Source organism: Pteropus medius, unplaced genomic scaffold, assembly GCF_902729225.1.
Source record: "Pteropus medius unplaced genomic scaffold, Ma_sr-lr_union100, whole genome shotgun sequence".
NCBI classification, from domain to species: Eukaryota; Metazoa; Chordata; class Mammalia; order Chiroptera; family Pteropodidae; genus Pteropus; species Pteropus medius.
In genome coordinates this window covers 16,560,125-16,583,214 of record NW_024349796.1, presented here as the reverse complement: position 1 = coordinate 16,583,214, position 23,090 = coordinate 16,560,125, and the positions used below count along the sequence as shown (strand labels likewise).

The 23,090-nt window shown below is 45.6% G+C and overlaps 1 protein-coding gene across 4 annotated transcripts in view; it reads left to right on the top strand.

Moving 5' to 3' along the window:
• The window catches only part of DENND1B (DENN domain containing 1B), a 153,489-nt gene that overhangs the window by 17,176 nt on the left and 113,223 nt on the right, over positions 1-23,090 (top strand). For 2 of the 4 annotated variants that reach the window (XM_039883476.1, XM_039883475.1), the window contains exon 3: positions 16,712-16,755. The exons of 1 other annotated variant lie outside the window; for it this stretch is intronic. In XM_039883476.1, coding sequence (XP_039739410.1) covers positions 16,712-16,755 — 44 coding nt within the window. Of the gene's footprint in view, positions 1-11,732; positions 11,871-16,711; positions 16,756-23,090 lie in introns of those variants that run through there. One more of the 4 variants, XM_039883477.1, reaches the window with a different exon arrangement.

The window sequence follows — 23,090 nt, the reverse complement described above, 5'->3', positions numbered from 1 at the left end:
ATCACAGGGCAGATCTTTGGGGCAGGCGGGGCAGCTGGTTTCTATGGAAATCATAAGGGCAAGCGAACAGTGACAAAAGTTTATCTGTTTTGCAAAAGCGTTTTGCAAACGAAGTCTTTTTTTCCCTTCATCCTCCCTACCTTTGCTCTGCTGGACTTCGAGTCTCCAAGAACTGATTTCTAGCTCTCTGTGAGCGAGGAACTTGAACCTGGCATAGATCATTTCATCTTTCTTGGTACACATTTCTTCGGTCCCACAAAGGCTATAAACTCCCCGTCCTGAAGCTCCCGGCAGTTCGAACGTTCTGCTAAGTGTGTTCATGTTCCAGTTCTTCAACCGGATGATCCACTCGCCAGAGACAAGGATTTCATCTCATTTTTGGTAGGTCTCGCAAAGGATTTCATCTCATTTTTGGTAGGTCTCGCAATGGCGCTTGGGAGATCATAATAGAAATGTGCTCGTAACCTCGACTCTCAGACCTCAACTTCTTAAGAATCGGCTTTCCCACTCAGGGGGGGTCCCGCTCACAGTTCTCTCCCCCGCCCCCCCTGCCCCCGCCGCCTTTTCAAATCATTCAAATAAAAACGAAAAACACTCCGGGGACCTATCGTGGTCTGTAAATCCGGTTCCACTCTCTCGTCGCCTTTCTAAGGGTGGCGTCTACCCCTCTCTCCTCTTGCTTCTGCTGTAGCTGGGCCGGCCTCATTTTTATACAGGGAACACATCGCAGACTCTCCTTCCAGCCCACGCTCTTAGTTTTACCTAACGCTCCTCCCCAGAATGACTACGCGACGAATCCCCTTCCCTTCTGCGACCTTCTGCTCTTAATCGGCGAGCCCCGCTTTGACCAGCTCAACGGAAAGTCCACGCTCCTTTCTCTGGCACTCAGGGTTAAGTTCATGTGCCCAGCCCTGGACCAAACGCAAGTTCAGGGCCGTAGTGATGGGCTTTGCTGAATAGAACGTGAAATTCGATAGTGCAGAATTCTCCTGGAGTAACCGGATGGAACTATGACAACATCTTAGCGCATTACACGTTCTAATTGAGAAGTGAAGGTCCGATTTTCTAGAAATCGGTGGAAACTTTCGTAGACTCGATTATGTTCTGTAGAAGTGGGCTCCATTTCTGGAACCGGGGTGATGTTTGACTTTCTTGGGGCCACACGGTTCCCCCAGATGCAAGTCAGGGGCCTTCGGAATTCTGGCGTAGGAACTGAATGTGTCTTCACGTCGTCACGCCCACATGACAGCCAAGGCGTGCTTTCTCAGTCTTGAAGTTGATGTTACATTTGGGATGCTATTCACCTGATACGTGCCATGTTAGGGGGTCTGTGTGCGAATGTTCACACACACATAGATATACACACACACATTCATCCTCTTCCTCGAGCTGCCCATGTCAAATGAAGTTTGATAGTGCAAAATGATCTTTTGTGCACTCCTTAGGGCAATTGAACGGATGTCTTAGCACATTACACGTTCTCATTTACAAGTAAAGATCCGATTTCTTAAGAATCGGTGGAAGATTTTGGAGACTCCCTTACGTTCTGTCAGAATGAATTCAGGAGTTTATTTTCCACTTGTCCATCTTCTTTGGCGAAAAGTCTATTTCAATACTTTTCTTAGATTTGTTAAATTGGATTGCTGTGCTCTTCTTACTAAATTTTAAGAGTTGTATTTTTTATATGCAGGACACGCCTTCTTTGTTGGATTTGCAAACTTTTTCTCCCAGTGCCATCCTTTCAATCCTCTTCATTTATCGGTGTCTTCCACAGAGAGGTATTCTCGGTTTCGGCCAAGGTCAACGTACCAGTTTCCCTTTTCATTTAGTTCACTGTATGTCTCGTTTGCCTTCCGATTTCTTCTTCAGCCCACGGGTCATTTAGAAGTGTATCGTTTAGATTCCAAAGCAGTCGGGGATTTTCCAGCGACCTTTCTGCTGTATTTTGAGAACGCAGTTTCAGAGGCTACATGTTGTATGATTTAAATTCTTTTAAATTTATCGAGACGTGCTTTATGAGCCAGGATCTGGTCTGTACTCTTAAACATCCTGTGTGCGTGCGACTTTCTGTTTGAGGACGTAGTTATTATCTGGACATGGTCCGATCGCTCACGGCTGGCGTTTAAGCTTTCTAAGGCGAGACCAGAGCTGGCTTCCGTCCCGCTTTCGAAATTCTGCACCCCGAGTCGGGCACGCCACACCCTGCCCACTCAGGGTGGTCTGAACACCAGCTGTGTCCGGTCCTGGGCTTTTCCCTTCCGCTTATGTCGGGGGGTCCTTTCCCATCTATGGGTAGTTTTCTCGTGTGTGTGCACTGGTCAGCGGTCCGCCGAAGACTTGGGCGGAGTGGGGATTGGGGGGTGGGGAGCCCTCTGCAGGCCCCGAGCTCTGGTTCTGTGCAGCCTCGTGCTGGGCCTCCCAGCCCCCGAAATCCATGTCCTCATCTCGGGGGCCATCGGGCTCGTAGGAAGAATAAAGAATCTGTATTACAGCTGATGTTTGGGAGACATCGTTTTCGAAATTGGAGTTGGCACGACAGCTCTGAAGATCTCCTGTCACCTTTCTGCCCAAACCAGTGATTCTGCACCGTCCGCATCTCCCTCCCTCACGTGTCTCCAGATTCCCTGGGCGAGAACTCGGCCCAGATTCGGTCTCGTGTTTGGCTCTCTCAGCTCTGGCCCGGGGTCAGATTCACCCGAGACGGGCCCAGCTACGGAGACCCCACCCAGACGGGCTGCACCCATCCAGAAAGAGGAAACTGTGACCTGGGCTGTCACTCCCTTTGTGAACTTGAGGTTATTTTGGTCTTGAAAAGAAAAATCCAAATGAGAAAAATAGCAGCATAAACTAAAAATGCAGCGTCATTTCAAAGTCATTTGTCACAAAAGCTCCTTTTCCAGTTGAAATTGCATCAGACGCTCCTTTGTCTTACTGGACCACGGGGGCTACTTGTGCTTGTCCCTTCATCCTAGGTCAAGGGGGGAAAGAAAACGTAATAAACAGGCATCAGGGAAATGAGTACAAAGGCCCTTGAAGGGCAATGTCACTAGAGAAAACAAACATAGGAAATCAGGGAGGGGACCAGGTCCCGCTGGGAGGGGAGGGGCGGGGCTGGTGTCGTCCAGTCAGAATCCACACCTGGCGGCTGTGTCAGCAGGACATGGGGACGAAGGAATGAATGCCTTGCTTCTCCGAAGACTGGGTGACTGGAGAGCACAGCTCTGCCTGGACCCGGGGGGGACAGACGTGTCACGAAGGAAGAACGGAGGCCATATCTTACTTATTTATTTGTTTTCAAGTTGAATTCTAAATCCTTATCTTGAAATATACCAGTTCTTACAGAATTGGAATCTTGAGGCTCCCGGACGTTTAGTAAATGAGATTCCTATTCTCTCTGTGAATGTCTTTCTTGTCTAGGGAAAAGCCTCTAAACGGACAGGGATCACGCTGCGCCCCCATCGCGATGGTTCAGCAGACTCACCACACCCGGCAGTAGGCAGAGGCGGACGGGGCTGCGGAGGGCGTGCGGATGTCTCTGTGTTAGGAGGGGCCTCCCAGGGATGCTGCTGGGTGGATGCTGCTGGGTGGACGTCCACAGATTTTTAGAAAGACCTGTTCCCCGTTCATCAATGTGTGTCTCAGAGCGACTGATTGATCGATGACTTGATTGATTGGGAAATGAGGTTCCTGGGGCCAACTTCGGATTATTTTTATGGACGGAGGGAAGCAGGAGTGGAATATGCGTTTTTGAAACCGTTTCCCAGCCGAGCGCCAGGCACCTGAGAGTTAGGACTCACCGACGAGCGCGTTGCCTAGGCCCAGCTGCTCGGCACAGGCCGATGACTGAGTGCGAACCCCACTGCTCTAGGGAGAAGTTGCAGGTGTGCGGGTGTCGGCCCGAGGGCGGTGTCTAATAGTGTCATTAGACACTAATGATAATGACGCCAACAGACGCCACTAAGGATGACGCATCCTGGGGCAGTCTCGGCCAGTCTTCACGAAAGGTGGCACGGGATGTTGATGTCTTGCACAAATGCCGGTATTGAGGAGTCTCATTTATGAACTCAGTTTCAAAGAGACAGTCAGGAGCCTCGGGTGTGTGCTCAGCAGGCACAACAAAGAGGAAGCTGTTTCAGCATGAATGGCACTTGAAAATACAGAAAGCAGTCAGAGGAGAAAAGTCTACAGCATCAAGAGAGTGTTGGGGCTCGTGACCGGCCATTCCAGCCACGACAGGCATGGGGCACGGGGTTTGCAGAGGGAGGTTCCAGTAACAGCTTACCACTCACCGACTCGGGGGGCATTTCTATGACATGCATAGAATGATCGCTTCGATTTGAAATATGAGCATCGGGACAAGCATTAAATCTCTTCGAGTCTCAAAATGAGTAGATTAGATGAAATAATATCTTCAGTTCCCTCTAACTCAAAATGTTTATATTCAAATTCAAGAAAAGTTTCAACCGATAGCGGATGAGCTCTAGAGAGCATTGCTTTACAGTTATTGCAACCAATTTTTCTAACAATATTGTTTTAAATTAATTCAGGGCCCGACACCCATTGCAGGTGGAATGTCGTGAAGCTCACCCAAAATTGAGTGCAAACCGTTAGGCGCAACTCCAGGTTGCTCTCCCAGCAAAGAAAATGGGCTCATGAACCCCGAGAAATAGGGCAGTGGCTTTTGTTTGCCTTTGTTTTTTAATGTAATGAATGAAGACGATGCTCAGCCTGGATTATTTGAATTTCGATTTTTCCCTTCCTGCCGAAAGCCAGGGTATTTTATAAAACCCTTCCCATGGAGCTGAGGAGCATTCTCAGGTGGCACAGGACACTTGAAGCAGGCACACGTGGCAGAGGACAGTGAAATGAGCCACTCTCCCTCCCACATTTGGATGGAAAGACTGATACTGTAATCGGGAGAAATAAATCAGGACCTACGCATGTAGAAATGCTTTCAGATTCTATACCTTGAAGGTTGAACTTTGAGCAGGTACAAACAAGAAGGAAGAATTTATCTGATTTGTCACCTTTGATCTAAAGAAGTGACTTACCCATTTCGAATCAATGTGTATTTTTACTCTATTCAAAAAAGAACCATATGCACCTACCTTGCTCTTTTCCTACTAAAATAACTGTCCCTTTTCTTGTTGAGACCAGCCCAGTGGTTCATTTATTCATCCATTCAGTCAGTCATTCGACAAACATTAATCGATGGCCACTTTGTTCTAAGCACAATACTAGGTACTAGAGAGATGAGTTTTTGAATCGAAGTTATGCTAGATTCCAGCTTAAGCTTTGAGTCTCATATTTCTCTCTCTCTCTCTCTCTCTCTTTTTCCCTTTTCTCTAGTGTATTCTGGCATAATTCCTAAAGCTGTTCTCTAAATCAGCTATTCCTCTTTCAAAACTCTCCATTCTGTTTTTAGTGGTCTCTTTTAAAGAAAAGAGACCAATCTGATGTTAAAAAAGGACCTTGGAATGCTGAGGCTTTGGTAATAGGGAAGCTTAGAAGCAGGTGATCTGGCTGGAGGGCGCTGTTTTGGGAAGTTATCCAGGCAGCCATGCTTATTACTTTTTGTTCTGCTCTTGTCAAGAAAATTATCACTGGCATCCTCATCCGCAGAGCCAAAGCTGCATCACCGCTGCATCCAGGTTCAAGCCCACAGGTGGGCGAGAAATTCCCTCTAGGCCAGAAAGGGGAAAATTTGCTACGTTACTTTCCTTGGTAAAAACTCAGTCACGTGGCAATACTTGGCTCTCGAGGAGGTTGGAAGGTGTCATCTCCCGCTCGATGATCCGGTGCCGAGGATGGAAGAGAAAAAGCGTTTAAGGTCAACCGGCCCCTCCGCCCACACTGAATCGGCATCTTTTACGGTTTCAGGAGCTCGCTCTCTTTAATGTGCGCGTGTCCATCTCTGTCCAGTCGCATAATCCCTTTCTCATCCTTCAGAGCGCCTCTTCCAAGCTGCGGGTGGTAACGATCATTGATGGAAGTGTAGAAAATAAACGCATATATCAGAAGGTACAAATCACTCATAGAGCCATATTCTAGAAACAACCACGGTGAACGTTTTTAGGTGTTTCTCTTGTGTCTTTAATATACACGTGATGTTGCTTTGTAAGGGTCATAGTCAATTGATTCTTTTTTTCTTTGTCATTTCACCTTGGCAAAATTCCTAAAAAAGATGTCTAATAGTAGACAGATTTCAATCTCATATTTTTCTGTTTGAAAAAGAACAAACGCTGTCCTTTTTAATTTCGTCAGTTTGTGTGTGTGCTCATTTCTTCCGTGTAGAAGTCGGAATAAAATGTCTGACACGTCCAGCCAGTCATTGCCTATGCCCTTTGTTCCAGAGTCTTCCATGTAAGTGTTCTCCTTTGCTAAGCTTAGACTTTCATGGGACTTTGAAATGAGTAAGAGCATATTCCTCCAGCCAGACATCTGTCGTGTATGAGCATTGACCCTCCCCACCCCTCAAGAGTAAATATAGTTCTTTTGTTAAGCTTGTTGGTCATAACTTTTTGAAGCTGTCAGGCTAATCATCAATAATCATAATAGATTTGTTTTTAAATTTATATTTCTCATAAAATTTGGGAAATCAATTATCTCGCTGTAGGAGCTATCCAGCAGAAATGATGTGTTCCTTCATTCCGAATACTTTATACTGAGGTTCCACACCTACCTCGTTTAAACCATTCTGATTATGCTCCAGTTTCTTCTGGTTTTTAAATTATTAATGTGGTGCGAACAATTCTGAAAAAAGTAGAAAGACTTTTTTATACCGATAACGTAAAAACATCTATTTCGGTTCATTTCCTTTCAGATCTTGATATGAGCTTACTTAATGTGGTTGCAATCGTATGTAATATCATTTTTCCTCAATAATTTTCAATCTTGCTTGCTGCCGTGAATGCGAATTATAAGATTATGTATGTTTTAAAAACCGCAGTGCTCCCCAAGCCACTGTAAACGTTCATGAACTCACCCACAACGGCATGCCCGAGAGAATTCTTCGATCGCCATGAGATGAGCGAATATAAATTTGTCCGACGTGTGTAATATTTACAGGTTTAAAACGATTCACAGATAATTTTCAGAAGCGTGGTTTGGTTCACGCACCATTATACTTCCATTTCTAAATTTCAATCAAACGCATATTCTATGAGTTACCGTTTTTCCTTCGTTCGGCATTAAAAATCTTGGGAGATAGACAGACGCCGTGAAACGTGAAAAGATACGCGTCCTCCGTTGACTGGTGCATTTGCACCCGTCCCTTGCACGCTGAGTACGGCGGTACCGTTTGTAGCGAGAGCGAGCGCACGTGAAAACTGCCAACGAAAAGACAGCCTGAGCCATGTTTCGCACGTGTCCTCTGGTCGGGCGGACGTCTCGGCGGGGTGCCACCAGCGAGCCCGCGTGTCATTAGCGCGCGGACAGGGAGGGGCTGCTCTCACTGCCGCGCGCGTGATGGGTGACGGGCCGTTAGAGCGTGGGGCCCCGAGGCTTCTCTCTTCCCTTTCGAGGTGCCCGGCAGCATTTTCCCCCCGGGCCGGCAGGTGGGCGGCCGGCTGGGCACCCGTGGCCGGGCTCCCCGGGCCTCTCTGTGCTGGCGGGACACGCTGACCCGGAGTCCCCTCCTCTGATGTCGGGGACGAGGACGCGGCTTCTGCTCTCCAGGAGAGGGGCGAGGCCAGCGCGGTGCTGCCCCAGACCTTCCGTGGGAGACGGAAGAGACTCCCCTCTCCTCCGGGGATGAAGGGAGAGCAGCTTCACCCCCGACCTGGAAAGATGCCCGCGGGGCAGGTGTTGGGGGCGCAGGGAGCAAAGTGGCAGTGGCGTCTCGCTCCGGATGCTGCGTCGGTGGCCACGGGTCAGGCCCGCGGCCCGCAGCGGTGGCCACTGCGTTCCGCTGGCGCGGGGCGCGCCTCGGGCTGGTCCTTTGACCCAGGGTCTGACACGCAGGTGTTCGGCTTCTCCCTTATGCGACCGCTGATCGTGCAGACACAATCCACACGCAGGTCACGTCAGAAGCATTATTTTTCCTTTGGCTCCTTCGCCCTCAATCAGGAGGCCCCACTGCGGATTTCTGCCCAGTTCCGAACGTTCGCCTTCTTGCGCCGTGAGGACACCACGACCTGTCTGTCCTTTTCTCTCGATTGTCCCCACCCCTTCCCGCCTTTCAAGCGAACCCGCGTCCTTCCCGACGTGGAGTAGGGGCCGCGGACGGAGGCCCCCTTCCCCTTCCGCTGCATCGGGGGCATTCGGGCGCCTTTGGTGTTGAGACAGGTCTTCGGGGGCTCATCGATTTTAGGCCACTCCAGGGAGGAGCTGCAAGGGGGCCGTGCTGGCCAGACAGTGACGAGGTCACAGAGGGGGACAGGGCGGGTGGGAGGAGCTGAGAGCGAGGGGAAGGAAAGAGAAAGGAGGAGAAAGTATGGAATGACAAGTGACGTGGGAACAGGTGGCGGATTACCACGCAGCGCTCTGAGCGAGGAACTAGTAAATAGTCGAAGACCGTAAATACGAAGACACGAGAGGAATGATTCCTTAGGGCAGACGTCGAGAAGGCCGGCACTGTGAAACGAGTGGCCAGACCCAGGAGTGAAGGGCGACGGAGAGGACTTTACGCGACGAGAAAGAAATGGCTAATCACAGCCTGTCGTGTCGGCCGATGCACGGTCGCCGTCCGCGGGGGCCCCTTCTGCATCCTTGTCTCGGCTTTTCCCTCCCGCCTCGTGACGCGGATGCTGATGCTCGCTGGGGCTGCGCTGGCGCTTCCTGCGTGGCGGGCGCTGTGTGAGCAACGTATGTACATAATCTCTGCTCACCCTGGCTGCATCCCGCAAGCCGGGTGCTCTTCGTAGCCCTGCCTCACGAGGAGGAAACCGAGGCACAGAGCCTTGACTCTCTCGAGAAAGGCCACGCAGAGCTAGCGAGCGGCAGTGCCTGACCTGTCTGCTACATGTCCGAGCTCAGACCTCGGCCACGAGCCTCTTCCCCGCTAGGCCGTGCTGCTTTAAAACTTCGCTGGAGGTGTGATTGTGCACTGCCTCATGTTTTAAACGCCAGGCGACACCCCCAACTCTTCCGTTGTTTTACTTTTTTAGTGCCTCTTGTAGAATTACCTAGACAGGACTCGTTGCTCCCTTTCCCAGGGGCTGTTAAAAATACACAAATCGCTATAAGGATATTTTCGGTCTTGCATCTCACAGATTTCCAGTTTATTTTTTTCCTTCCATTGTGTCTTTTCCTCCTAATGTAGTTTTTCAGTTAATTCTTTTTCTCCACGTGGAATTCGGTTTGTTCCAAATGGCATAATTCCTCTTTTTCTCATTCCGCGATTAATCTGTTTTCCTCTGTTCGCTGTCTGGTTTTGTCATTATTTCTTCCAAGTCGTAACGTAAATACTCTCGAGATGTTACCAAAATAGAGTAGCATCCGCTGTTCAGATGTCTCCAGCTGCTAACGTCCTCTGAGACGTGTTTTGTATGTTGAATCGTGGAGTCAATCAAGGATAATATCGGCATTTATGAGCTCTACCGAGCTACTTTTTAAAGTCGTAAACTATTCCATTTTGAGACTATTTTCTTTTGACAGTGTGCCTATAAAATTCAGACATCTCAAAAACATTCCATTTTTATAATGCGCATAGATACCAATCATGATGATACAACCTGTATCTGACTTTCTCTAAAAAAGTTCAAGGAAACTGGTTTGTTAATACGGTCCATTTTAATTTAATTTAATTTTACTTTAGAATGAAAATTAGGAGGGATTCTCCTGCATTTAGTGTGGCACACTTAAATGAACTCACTTAAACAAGAACCATCTTGATTCTAAAAGCCACCAAAACAGATGAAAAATTTCCAAGTCGTGGTTTCCTTTAAACCTACGATCGACCGTAAAGTGTATTTCCTTTTCTAATTTAAATCCTTATAACCATAACACAGAGCTGAAAAAATAATGACCCCCTAACATACCTTATTTGGCTCACACAGTATTTATGAAATGTTCAATTATTTTTCTCAATTTAAAAATTGGCTAATTTTTTTTTTCCCCATGAACATTCTGGCTCCTCTTGAAAAGCGCTGAGTGGCCGTCAACCCTGAGCCCACGTCCACGTGGCTGCGGCCGAGTGAGGGACCGCTGTCTCTCGAGAAGGGACGCAGAGTCTGTCTTTTTCTACCTTCCATTTCTCGTTGTTTCCTCTAGGTTGGCTTTGCTCATTTTTATGACCTATATGTCTCCCACAGGCGTTTAACCTTAATGCCACGTTTCTGTTTTCTATGAATAAAGGAATATGTTCTTGCAGTGAATCGTTATAACGACATTTTTCTCAGATTTTTAAGACAATCGAAAAAATGTTTAGCTTAATGCCCCATTTAAACATCGTCTGGGACAGATACTCGATTCATTATATTACCTTTCGATCGGGACTACTCAGACTCACGCTAGAGTAGGCTAGCCGCTTCTCGAACTAAGCAAATTAAAATCAGCAAATGCGCGAAATTCACTCTAAAGAAACTGATATAATAGGGAAGAATTTTATATGCATTCTATACGTTCGTCGTATATGTGCACGTCACATATGTTCTTTCGATGAACGGAGAGAACGAAAAAGTTTCAGTACAAAGCTGAAAAAGCTACTTTTACGCAGGATATACATCAAGGACATCAAACACGCTTGCTGCCCTCTGGAGCTTTGTCGGAACGAGGAGACACAAGTACATCAGTGAAGCAGTAGCGTGAGGCAGCGTATTTCAGAATAACCGGTGCAGGGGACACGTGCTGTCTGGGGTGGGGTGCTCCGTGTGGTTGTAGCGTTTTGGGATCGCCTCGTAGCCTAGGTCCAGAAAGGGGGCAGAGGGTGGAAAGACGGAGGAAAGAGAACACAGGACTTCAGGGAAGGGGCGTATCGAACGAATGCTTGGAACTGGGGATATACTTAATTCCCCCGGAGGACGGGAGACGCGGCCGGGCAGGATATGGGCAGGTGTGAAGCGCGATTTGGCTACACTGACAAGTCTCATAGTTTGGATAATAGTTTTCGAGGTCTAAAAAAATTATATGTGGGTATGACGTTTTTTTTTTTTTTTTTTTTCCGGTCTTTCAACAAGAGAGAAAAGACTTAAATTCTCTAATGAGAATTTAGCTGGACACTGGGAAGACCGTTCAGCCATTGGTTGGACACGCGGTGAGGGCTGCAGCCCTGTGTGTGGCAGGATGTAAACAGACATAAGGGGACGTAAGGGGACCCGCATCCAGCGGAGGAAGACAGAGCCTCTGGAGACGCCTCCAGCCTGTGACCTACCGGGCGTGGTTATTTCCATCGCGAGCAAATAACCACGTCTTCTGTCCACGTTTATCTGTAACCTCACGGGACAAGTTACCCTGCGAAATTGTGTTGGCTCCTGCAGTCTGCTTAGAATCCAGCCCCGCTGGCCCCAAAACGAGATCGCTATTTTCTATTTGAAACGCACAGCAAAGTCTGCTTAAATATAGCTCCAAGAACTTGATAACTGGATGCTTTGAGGAAAGTGGGTGAAAGTAAGTCTAAGACATCATTATTTGTAAGTCTAAGACATCATTACTTGTAAGTCTAAGACATCATTATTTGAAAGCAGGTTCGCACTAAGAGCTGTCTGTCTACCCCTTCCAGGAAGTGTTTCTTGTCAACATCAGTGTTCTATTGACCTCAGAGGTTAATGACGTGTCCCCATTATTCGTTCAAGGAAATTCTGGATGCCATCAGAGAAGCTTTAAAGGTCAGACAACGTGACCCAACTAGAAACAATGAAATGTCTTCACGCCTCTGCTTCTTCCGTGGCAAGTTTGTCCCTTGTAGCTGAGAACTGAAATGTCGTGTTTAGGTTATGTCCATTTTGCTTATCATTACATTTTTTTATGAACAAGTTTCTTAATTTTCACTGTGGACGTTTTAAAGGCTCTACCCAGAAGTCGCGAGACCACTCTCGCTCGAGGGCACAGATGACGGCCCAGGGATGTTGCAACTCAGATGCTGACTGTTTGATAGCTCCTGTGGACCTCAGGTCTCTGTCCCCTTTTGCAGTGTTGATCTCTCAGGGGTGCTGTGCTTCATGGCTTGGCTCTTGACGTCCCACGGCGGTCATCCCTTCGTCTCCGGTGCCACCAGAGGCCTTCGAATGGGACGATGCTCAGGGCCCTGGGTGGCGCTGGCAGTGACACCTGCTCTCACCCCGGGCTGCTGGATTCACTGTTGCTGCTCTTGGCTCCTGGACTGCCACCCATGGTGACGCTGTCAGTCAGGCTCTTTGCACTTTGAATGCCCCGCGGCCCGTCACAGCCCGCAGAGGGAGGAGGGAGGTGGCGCCGCACCGAAGGAATTCTGCAGAGCTAGTGCTCATGTCGTTTTTACGAAACTGTCCTCTCCAGAGGACCTACATGCCGCCGAGATCGCCGAGGCCGGGGGGCTCGGGCAGTGCCTCCCGCACCCCCTCGGGGTCCCCTTTGACTCGTAGGCCCTGTCGCTTTCTATCTCAAGCAGTGGGGCATCTCGTAATTTGTTTTATTTGCTTCTTTTCCTTCTCTTTTACCCCAAATTGTCCATCTATGTCTGAGTCTCAAAGTACGTAAGATCTAAGTTCTTTTTCCAGAAGGTTCATTTTATACATTACCCGAATTCTTGCGATCTCTGGAATTGATCTCTGGAATCCTAGGATCCATCCCTAGGATTCGGAGATCCAGCGGTAGATAAGTCGAGGAGTTACTGTATTTACACAGTAAGTCTCCGTGAGTTTACTTGTTTGCGTCTGAAACGACATTTCTTCTACATGTAATTTGATTGTAACTTGAAGGTATTCTGAAAGTAAGAAAGAGATGTGTGCTTTAGTTTGGTCCTTTCATTTTTTGGTAATCGGACTTTTAAAACTTTGTTTATTTTAATCGGTTTCAAGTATACAGTACATTGGTTAGACATCTATGTCGTTCATAAAACGACCCCCCCAATTGCTCCCTCCCTCCCCTGGCCCTCCACCCGGCCGACGTATTAACGGTGACTCATTCCCTCTGCCGTGCTCCCCATCCCCAGGACCATCCATCAGCTACTGATTGTGGACTTCTTTAACCCTTCACCCATTATCCCTGCCCCAAACTCCCTTCCTCTGTCTGTCACCAAATTGTCCGCTATTCAGAGCCTTTTTATGATTAGTTTGTTCTTTTTTATTCCTTAGATTCCACACGTAAGTGAAATCACATAGTGTTTATCTTTCTCTGTCTGACTTGATTATCTTCTAGGTCCATCAAGGCAATATCTTTTTCCATGCCCTTCCTTTGAGTCTGTGTGAGTCTTTCAATCTGAAGTGAGTCTCTCGTAGGCAGCCTATTTAGGGTCTTGTTTTCTTATCCATTCAGCCACTCTATCTTTTGGTTGGAGCACTTAATTCTTTTCCATTTGAGGTACTTGTCGATAGGAATGTAGTTGTTATCATTCTTTATTCCTGTTTTTGATACATGTTTTTTCTTCGTAAGTCCCTCCGACATTTCCTGTAATACTGGCTTAGTGGTGATAAATTCCTTTAGCTTATTTTTGTCTGGGAAGCTCTTTATCTGTCCTTCATTCTAAATGATAGCTGTGCTGGATGAAGTATTCTTCATTGTAGATCCTGGGTCTTCATCCTGTCGAATATTTTTTTGCCAAGCCCTCTGTTCTGCATAGTTTCTTTTGAGAAATCAGCTGACAGTCTTATTGGTGTTCCCATATAGGTAACTATCTGTTTTTCTCTTGCTGCTTTTAATATTTTTTCTTTGTATTTAACCTTTAAATACATTTTAATTGTGATGTCTTGGTGTGGGCCTCTTTGGATCCCTGATTTTTAGGATTCTCTGAGCTTCCTGGGGTTTTATGTCCATTTCCTTCACCAGGTTAGGGAAGTTTTCTATCATTATTTCTTCAAACAGTTGTTCAATATCTTGATTTTCTTCAGTTATGCCAACCAGACAGATATTTGGACCCTTAGTAGGGTCCCATATGCTCCTTAAATTATTTTTACAGTCTTGGCATCTTATCTCTTGATATTCTGATTGCATGTCCTTGGCTTTCCTGTCCTCTAGATAGGGCATTTGACCCTCTTCTTTATTCCCTTTGTTTATGCCTGTGTTTATTCCATTTAATATACTTCTCATCTCAGATCATGTGTTCTTCATTTCAGACTGGTTCCCTTTCATAATTCCCATTTCCATTTTTATGTTTTTTATCTCTTTGTTAAAGTTCTCACTGAATTATCTTTCCTGAAGTTCATTGAGCATCTTTATAACCAGTGTTTTGAACTCTGCATCTTTGTCTTCCCATTGTGGCTGCCTTTTGGTGTCTGTTTCTATGTACTAAGCAAAACTCCTAGTCTCCCGGTCTTCTTAGTGTGGATTAGTAATGTAGGTGTTTAGTCCCGAGAGAGGTTCATCTGCAGGCCAAACTTAGCCCAGGCCTCTGCCCCTCCGGGGCCACCTGTTAAGATTCAGCAGGCCATCCGCAGATGCTGTGCTTAGAGTTGCCTCAAGAAACCACGCCAGAAACTGAGGCCAGCTGCCTCCAGTGTGAGTCTGGGCGCTGCTCAGCAAGGAGCACCTGACTCACTGAGGACACACCTGGATGTGGCTTGGGTGGGGGCCCAACTTGGGGGAGGCGGAGTTTCGGGGAATCCTCTGGGCGGAGCGACGTCTGTCATTCAGTCGATGTCATCTCAGCTATGATGGTGCTGTGTCCTCGCACTGGGAGCTGGGAGGGCTCAGCAGGGAACAATGGATGCCGCCGGCACTTCTGTACCGAGTGAGTCTTGCCTCGGCCCTCACTTTGACAATGTCTCCCGGTAAGTCCCTGGTGCCCCCCGCGCACAGCCGCATCGGCACTGGTGCTCAGAGAGAGCAGGCCTGTCACCATGAAAATCTGCTCGCGGGCGCGGCCCTTTCAGGAGGCTCCTGCACCTGCCACAGCCTCTGTCCCTGGACTCAGCCACTGGGGACCGGGCAGCCCCACGTCCTCGCCCCGTGTCTTCGCCCCCTCCTGCCTTCTGCCATTGCAGGGTGCTTTCTTGAATTTCTCCCTAGTCGTATGGCTCGTTCACCTAGATTTCAGGAGACTTTTCCTTCCTGTTGCTCCTTGTTTCTGTCACAACTTTGATTTGGTCGGCAGAGGGATGAACAGAGCCGCCGCCATCTATGCCATTTTTTTTCCTTCTCTGTAATTGTATTTTTTATTTTAAAATTAGTTTTTAAATGTTTTTAGTACTTATTCTTAACATATTTCCTTATAAACCTTATATGTACAGGTTTTCATTTTAGTAAACTGAGTCATTTTTCTAATTAGCATATTCTATCTATCAACTTTGTTTATTCCAAAATGATTGAAACTGTGTTCTATCCAAGAGTGTTGGAAGTTACTATGCTCCAAACTATATATTGAACAAGGAAAGCTTTGACCCAGTTTGCACTCCTTCTTGAAATTATTTTTTGATGTAATATGAAAATTATTTTGAATGTAAATAAAATGAAACTGCTTTAGGAGTTTCAATTAATTTCACATTTCCGAGATTTCATATCAATGCTGTATTTCTTGAACACCTTTTTTAGTTCAAAGAATTGAATATAATGAGCGCTGTGAATATAAATGTCTTTTTTTTTATTTGAATCACGAACTTGTAAAAAGAATATACAAAAACAAGTGTCTCCAATGCTTGTCTGAGAGCTGCCTTAAAGCATGGCCTCTCGGCTGTTCCCCACTATAAGAAAGTCATAATACAAGCAGTTGCTTTAGGGGATGATGAGCAGCTCGGCTGACTAAAAGGTATTTCAGATTTTATATAAAAGGCCATCTTTCTAGAAGCAACCCATTCACTTTCTTCCCCCCTGTGTTCTTGTCAAAAAAAAACGCTCATGTTGGCTTTTAATGATTGGTATCTGAAGCGTCAAAACATTGATTCTCTAGTTGTAAGTTTCTTGTCATAGATTAATCAAGATTGAACATCTGTAGAACATTTTTCACTTTTTTTGTTGCTGTGGTTTTTTTTTTTTTTTTTAACTCTCAAGAAGGGCCCTTGGGACACACGGCCCCTCGCCATTGATGGTTTGATTGCTAAGATCACCCACAGCTTCAGAGGGGTGCGAAGGAAGGAAATTGCTTTCTTTGTCAAGGTGTTTTCAATTCAATTCTCACCCATTAGCCCTGTTTGGTTAAGTTTGGAATTACTCTATCAGGTGATTGATGAAGGTTTTCATTTTATCGTAATAGGTCTTGTTTAAAAGAAATAGAAGTAGCAAAACGATATCTCTAAACAACCTGGATTATGTTTTAAGGATCTTCGAAGTTCCGTTTTCATTACCTTAGCTAGAATTTGCTTACCTATGAGCAAAAAGAGCTTCGTTGTTTTGAGTCGTGATGCTAATTTTAGAATATTCTGGGAACACACATCTAGAAAGGCTAGAATTATCTATTAAATTGCTTTTATGCTTTGAGTTTCGAAAGCACCAAAATAATTTTAAGAGTTGTTTGACTATCCACACGATTCCTTAAAAGATCAAAATATTTAATTTTGAACCTCATCAACTGTAAATGTTTAAAGAAAATTTTAAAAACTATTTTAAAGGGTAGCTTTGACAATTTTAAGTGTTTTAACAAAGCTGTTGCTGCGAATGTGGTTTTTTTTGCCTCTGTTTAATGCCATGTATCAATTATTTACAGATCCAGTGATTCTGTGGAAATTCCCAGAGGACTTTGCAGACCAGGTTAGAACCATGTAATTTTTACAAAACATTTAAAATTGGGGTATTACGATTATTACTACTGTTACTGCTACTACTGCTACCGCACATGAACCGCTATAAATATTTTCTCTCGGTCAGCTCAGAGCGGAAAAGCCACGTGTGCAGAATATACGTGGGAAATCTGTAAAGTCACCGAGTCGCTGGGTGATGAACAAGCCCTTATATTAAAACTAATGGGAACCGAATGTTTTCAGTTTCAACGTGTTTCCGTATTCTTTTAATCTGTCTGCGGAGTATGTACTTGGAAACATGATATATTTCCCCGTCAGAAAGTCCTGACAATACCCTACTTTGTTGAGCCCCCTATTATTTCGGTCTATTTGGAAGTAAGTAGTAAGTGCTGTGAACCGGCCATCGGTTCTCTCTTCGTTACGGTGATGTCTGAATCATTTACGCATACACATTGAATGGACAACTGTTTCTTATTTTTAAATAGTTTTACGTATAGCTTTGTTTTCTTAAGAGAAAATGGAGTGAATTTATTCCGTTTGTATTTTACAGTCTTCTATAGTTTGTGTAGTATGGCCAAAATGGATTATGTAAAAAGAAAAAAATCTTTGCAAATTCATATTATAGATTTCTCATTCTGAAGTGAATTCTATAATATACGGTTAACATTTTCTGCAAATTTAAATGTTGATGGAAGAAAGCCCTTTGGGGGTGGGGAGAAAATGATGAACAGGTTCCTTTTAATCGTCTACAAAGAAATCATCACTTAAAGTTCTGAAAGCAGCGTACGACCGTGAATGCAGCTCACAGATGTGATTTCCATAATTCTTATAATTTACAAAAATGAAAGCTGATAGAGTCTTTGTTGAAAGCAGTTCATTCAGAAGGAATCATGCATCCGCGTGATTTTGAGATATGCGGAAGAAGAATTTTCTTCATGTGGAAGTTGGTAAACCAGACTGGGAAGTCCCCCTGAAAATGGGGTGTCCTGGGCACAGCATAATCCATGACTGTTGTCTGGTTTCACTGTCGTTAACGAGAGGGCGTGCGCCTCCGTCTGTTCTTAGCCCTGTGGAGAAAGGAGAGGTTTGGAAGTGTGTCACGTGTGCGCAGATGACATACACAGCGGCTTTTTCCACCTGTCCCCACATCACGTGTCCTTAGCTGCTCATTTTACCACTTGGAAGCTCTTCCTTCTCGTCATCTTCTCAAGTCCCCCTCATCCACTGACGTGACAACGAACCTGTCCAGGTCTTGGTGTGCGGCTGCCACCTCTTGAACCGCCCCCGAGGATTCCCGGGTGGCCGCGGACCCCAGGGTTAGGCGGCGTCCTGATCCGGCTTGGCTTCGGGGGCTTTGGCGACGCCCTCTGCTGTCCCTCTGCAGACTGATGAGCTGGGGACGGGGATTTTCCAGTCGGGGCTGGAATGTCGCTTTGATTCTGTGTCCGCGAGGGTACGGTGAGCCCTCACATACTCAGGAAAATGCAAAAGCGAGCCACATGTCCCGGCGTGGCCTTTGGGAGCCCGGGTCCTAGCCGTTCAGAGAGGCTGGTCGAGGGCTGGAGCTGGAAGGGGCTTCGCGAGCCACGATGTCTCATGACTGGACTTTAAACCTAAAGAAACCGAACTCCACGTGGGGCGGGAACCCAGCCTCGGGCCTTGGAGGGCGGTTCTGCTCTGCGCTTCTCGGTGACTGTTCCGAATACTGCAGGTGACGCAAGTATTCTGTGGACATGTCCCATTCTTCTTACCTTTTCTTATCTCCCGTACTGACTGGTTCTTCCCCTACGGCCTTTTCCCGGGGTCCGAGATGGCTTCAGTGGTAATAATTCTCAGAAGGCTCTTCGCTTGGCGCTCAGCGTGTCCTGGCTCCCGTGCCAGGCGCTTTACGCGCAGAGCCCCCTTTCTCTCCCAGTCCCCCCAGCATCCCAAAGCCGGGTAAGGAAACTCCCTGGGGTCACGCTGCTTGTGACGGGATGCACTGAGACCCGAAGGCAGCTTGGCCTCACGCAAAAGCATGAGCTATTAATGATCGTTAAGCTCTGGTGTTTTTTCTGCTTGAAATACTGTTCTAAATCCTACTCACTTATTTGAGCTCTTTAAAAAAAAAAAGTTGATCATCACCGTTTTTCCCTCAGTATCTTTGTAATTTGAAAGCAGTTATTTAAGCCAAAGAAACAATCTCAGTCCCGTCTATTTTTGTCCCTATCGAATTTACTCTGCACGGCGCTGTGGTCTCGAAGGCAGAAGAAGGTTCTCCCTACGAGGCACGTGCTGCTACCCCTGTCGCGGGTCCCTGACCGTGTGACAGGCCGTTTCCCCCGTTCCCACGCTGGCCCTTTCAGCCCTCACGAAACCACTGGGAGTTAAGGGACCGCTGTCACCCCTACTTCGTGGATGGAGAAGCGGAACTGCAGGGTACTTAGTGGCCGAAGCCACACAGCCGGACGGAGCGGCTCAGGGTCACCGTCCTGAATCTTAGCAAACTCTGTTGTCCTCGTCCACACCTTCGAGAAGGGCTCAGCCTCCTTAGCGGGACCCAGCTCCTCATTTCCGGTCCTTCGTTTACACCCCGAGCCTCATATTTGTCTATCTCCTTTTCCCTCTCTGGTAAAAAAAAAATCTGTGTTTCATAGCGAACGTCGGTTTCCGTTATGTACCGTTCATTCACATTCTCTCCTTGAACGTCTGAGTCTTGCTGTCTGAAATGCTGATCTCCTGCTCGCACCCCCGTTTCTGTCTTGGCTTAGAGGTCATTTCCTCCAAGAAACCTTTTTTAATGTCCCAAGTCTGGATCGAATGGACCTCCTGGGAGTTCCCTCAGCATTTTATGTCTCCCGCATTATGGCCCTTATTAGATCTACCATCTCTTCCCTTTCTGTTTGCCCCATTAGACGAAATGTCTCTGAGACTAGCATTGAAGAATAATTTTTAAAAGAAGATGTAATTATGACTCTAATACCAATATGCATAAGATTTTATTTTTGTTGAAGTTTTTTTTAACTCATTAGCTAATGAGGGTACCAGTAAAATATTACAGCCTGTTCAAAGGAATGTTCAAAGCACCACAATTATATGGATAAGTCAGGAATGCTCTAATAAATTTACAAACAGATGCGACAGTGGCTTCTTCGCATGGAGGCTGAGGGAGGAGGGAAATCAGTCAGGCCTCCGTCAGAGAGTGTTTGACAGTGCCTTGTCCTCCATTGAAGCCAACCTCTTGCGACCATGATACAATCAAAGAAAGATGATTCCAGATTAAAAATAATAAGACAAGTCCTGTCAGAGTCAGCCCAATTGTTTACACAGGAGCAGCAAGAGTGTTAATCTAGCCTATAAGCCTCTGCGAATTTCCTCTGCGTGTCTGTCATCTGCCAGAGGCTACGTCGACAAAATTATCTTCTTTCTGGAAGTTGTCATGAGAAATTTCAGACTGGGCTTTTCAAAAGCCCGTTACTTGCTAAAGCCAGGAAACCAAGTCCAAGAAAACCTCCTCCGCAGACTTTTTGTGTATGACCTATGACTCTGGTGAATTCTTCCCAAGGCTCACGGTGTTTGCTGAGGTTCCTAGCCCGTGAGGGAGGGGCCGCCTGCTCGTCTGTAAGGCTGGGCCCCGTTGGCCTGGCCATCAGGCTGCTCTTCCCGAGAAGGCCTCGTAGGCTGCATAAGGACAGCTTGGCTTTGCTCCTCACACGTGCCTCAGTGTGACTGATCAGACAAGGATCTTCCTCAGATACGACCCTTTAAGTAAGGCCTTGATTGTGTAATCAATTTTTTCCAGTTACATCCTGGTAAAATGAAAAACAGATTGTTAAAAATCGACCTGACGCAAATAACAATATTGTCATGAGAAGTATAAGGGACTTAGGTGAGAGTTTCTGGATTTGGGGAGAGAATGAATCGGCGAGAATCACACATAATTTTAAAATGTTCAGTTTACAGAAGCAGAGCTTACTACATTGTTGTGGGTACAGACAGCTCAGGAATGAGACAAAGAGCTTCCTTGTATGTCCAGGAAACAGAACATTAAAACAGCAGCAACAATATCCCAAACAGTAAAATTTCCCTCATTGGTTTATTCAATACGATGCAATTAATTTTCCTTCTGCCGGACCCTGGCTTGACGGTGTCACGAGACTTTCTGCTTCTTGACTAAAATGCGTCTTCACAGTCCTGACCCAGGCCACCGGAGTGGCCTGAAGTTTATCTGAGTGACGTCCGCTGACAGGCCTGTCACCCCAGAGTCTCTTCTCTGAAGTGTCAGTGGTTCAGAACACCTGATACAACCCTTTCCACGAGGCTCCCAGACTGACCCACTTAGTATCAGAAACAAAACCGAACTGTAGGTCGGTGACAGAGACTTCGTGTCTCCGGTTAATTTATTACTGGTAGTTTTCAAATGTGAGAGGTCTGTCGAGGTTTCACGATAAAAATAAAATATGGGAAACGAAATTTGGCTATTGCTCTTATATGAAAAATGAAAATAATAGGGCCATTCAAAAAATTTTAGATAAAATATGTCCAAGAGCAGTGAGTAAGCCTGTTCTCAAAAGAGTCAGAGTTATATCTGAGTTATAAAAATGGGTCGAACAAAATTTCTACAGAGGAAAAATCTTGAGGTATGACATACAGTGATCCTGAGACATACTATAGCAAGAATATTCCAAGACTATCGAGTGAAGAGATTTAGTATGTCTGGAATAAGACCTAGATAAATGTGTTTGTGTAGTAGAAATTCATGGCCAAGCCTCATGTGCAACCCCAGCCGAGAAGATGCCAGGCATTTAAAACAGAGGTGAGCTTATGGCCAAGTAAACACATTCAATAATAACAAGTTATAACGGAAAATATTATATTAACATTGCCTAATATCCTCAAAGCATTGCTAGGACTCTGATAAGTATAAGAAAACAGAACTATTTCACAAGGGTTTTGATCATTGTTTTCCTGTAAAGTAAAACATATTTTGGATTCTAAGAACTTCCCATAAAGCATGTGATTTCTGAAATATTCCCATTTATAAAATTTACGTATACGGACTTAACCTGGGGCAGGCCAAGTACCTTTTCTGATCTGTCAGCTTTTCGTATGTAGCCCTTATAATAATAACATCGAGCAAACCAAACTATTTCCAACGTCTCATTATAGAAGATAGGAGGGCATACCCCGGGCGTGTTTGACACTTTTCCATATTCAGAGTCTGAGTTTGGGAAGGCAAAATTCGCAAAGGTGTTAGAAGGTTTGGGTCTTCAAGATAGAGTCCATACATGCCTAAGAAGCAACAACTTGTTCATCCGTTTGATCAAAGTGGCAATGAAACCTTTAAACATAAATATAGACAATAACATGATTGAAGAGTTCTCTCACGAATGAGGAACTTCTGTGCTTCTCTCCCCCCTCCCCTTAAATAACAAAAAGACATAATAAAGTCGGGATTAAGTACATTTATTCCGTTAAGACAGAATTTTGGCTTCTCGGAGGCATACAGAGGCAAGAATAACCTTTCATATTGTTACCATATAAATAATAGCTTTTGACCAGTGTCGGTAAGTCCCAAGAATATAGAAGTAACAATCACAATAACAAAAAGCGCAAGAATTGTTGTTTCAGGACAAAACTATTTGAAAACAAAAGCGGGCACACAGTTGTATTTATCTGACACAGTTGTTTCTAATGTAGTCTTAACCACTCATCCTAGTTATTACTTGTAAACTAAGTAACTAACTTCTGTTTCACAGAAGAAGGAAAAACGCTGAGGAGGGGGTGGGTAACAGAGCTTTTTGTCCCCCACAAGCATTTTAACAGACCACCACGCCTCGTGGATACTCATGACGTGACTTTCTAAAGTCGCACATCCCATTAATTTCCTCATCAAGTGGGGGAAAGGGACCAGTTCGCTGACATGACCCAAAGGTATTGACCTTTCTACAGCACACAAAAATAAGAAGTCTGCAGACTGAAATTTTGTGCTTCATAGTCAATATTTCAGTATTCTATCTTCGAAATGATCTGGGTACCCAATGATTAGATGTTAATGAACTCAATTTACTACGAGCCGAGGGTTTAGGCGACATGAAGATTTAGTAGGTCTACCGTTTATGATGAGCATCTGGCTTGCGTGTTCCTTCTTTCTTTTCACATGTCTGTAAAAGGTTTAAAAAATTAAAAATCAATATATATTGACGACCTAGTATGTGCTCCCATGCTAAGTGAAAATGCATTTAGAAACGCTTTGAGAAAAGTGCATGTCACATAATTATTTTTAATTGCAACAATAATAAAAATTTCGTTAAATAATGAAATCTTGGTAGAAATGATCAGTAAACATGTTGAATTAGAATTCTA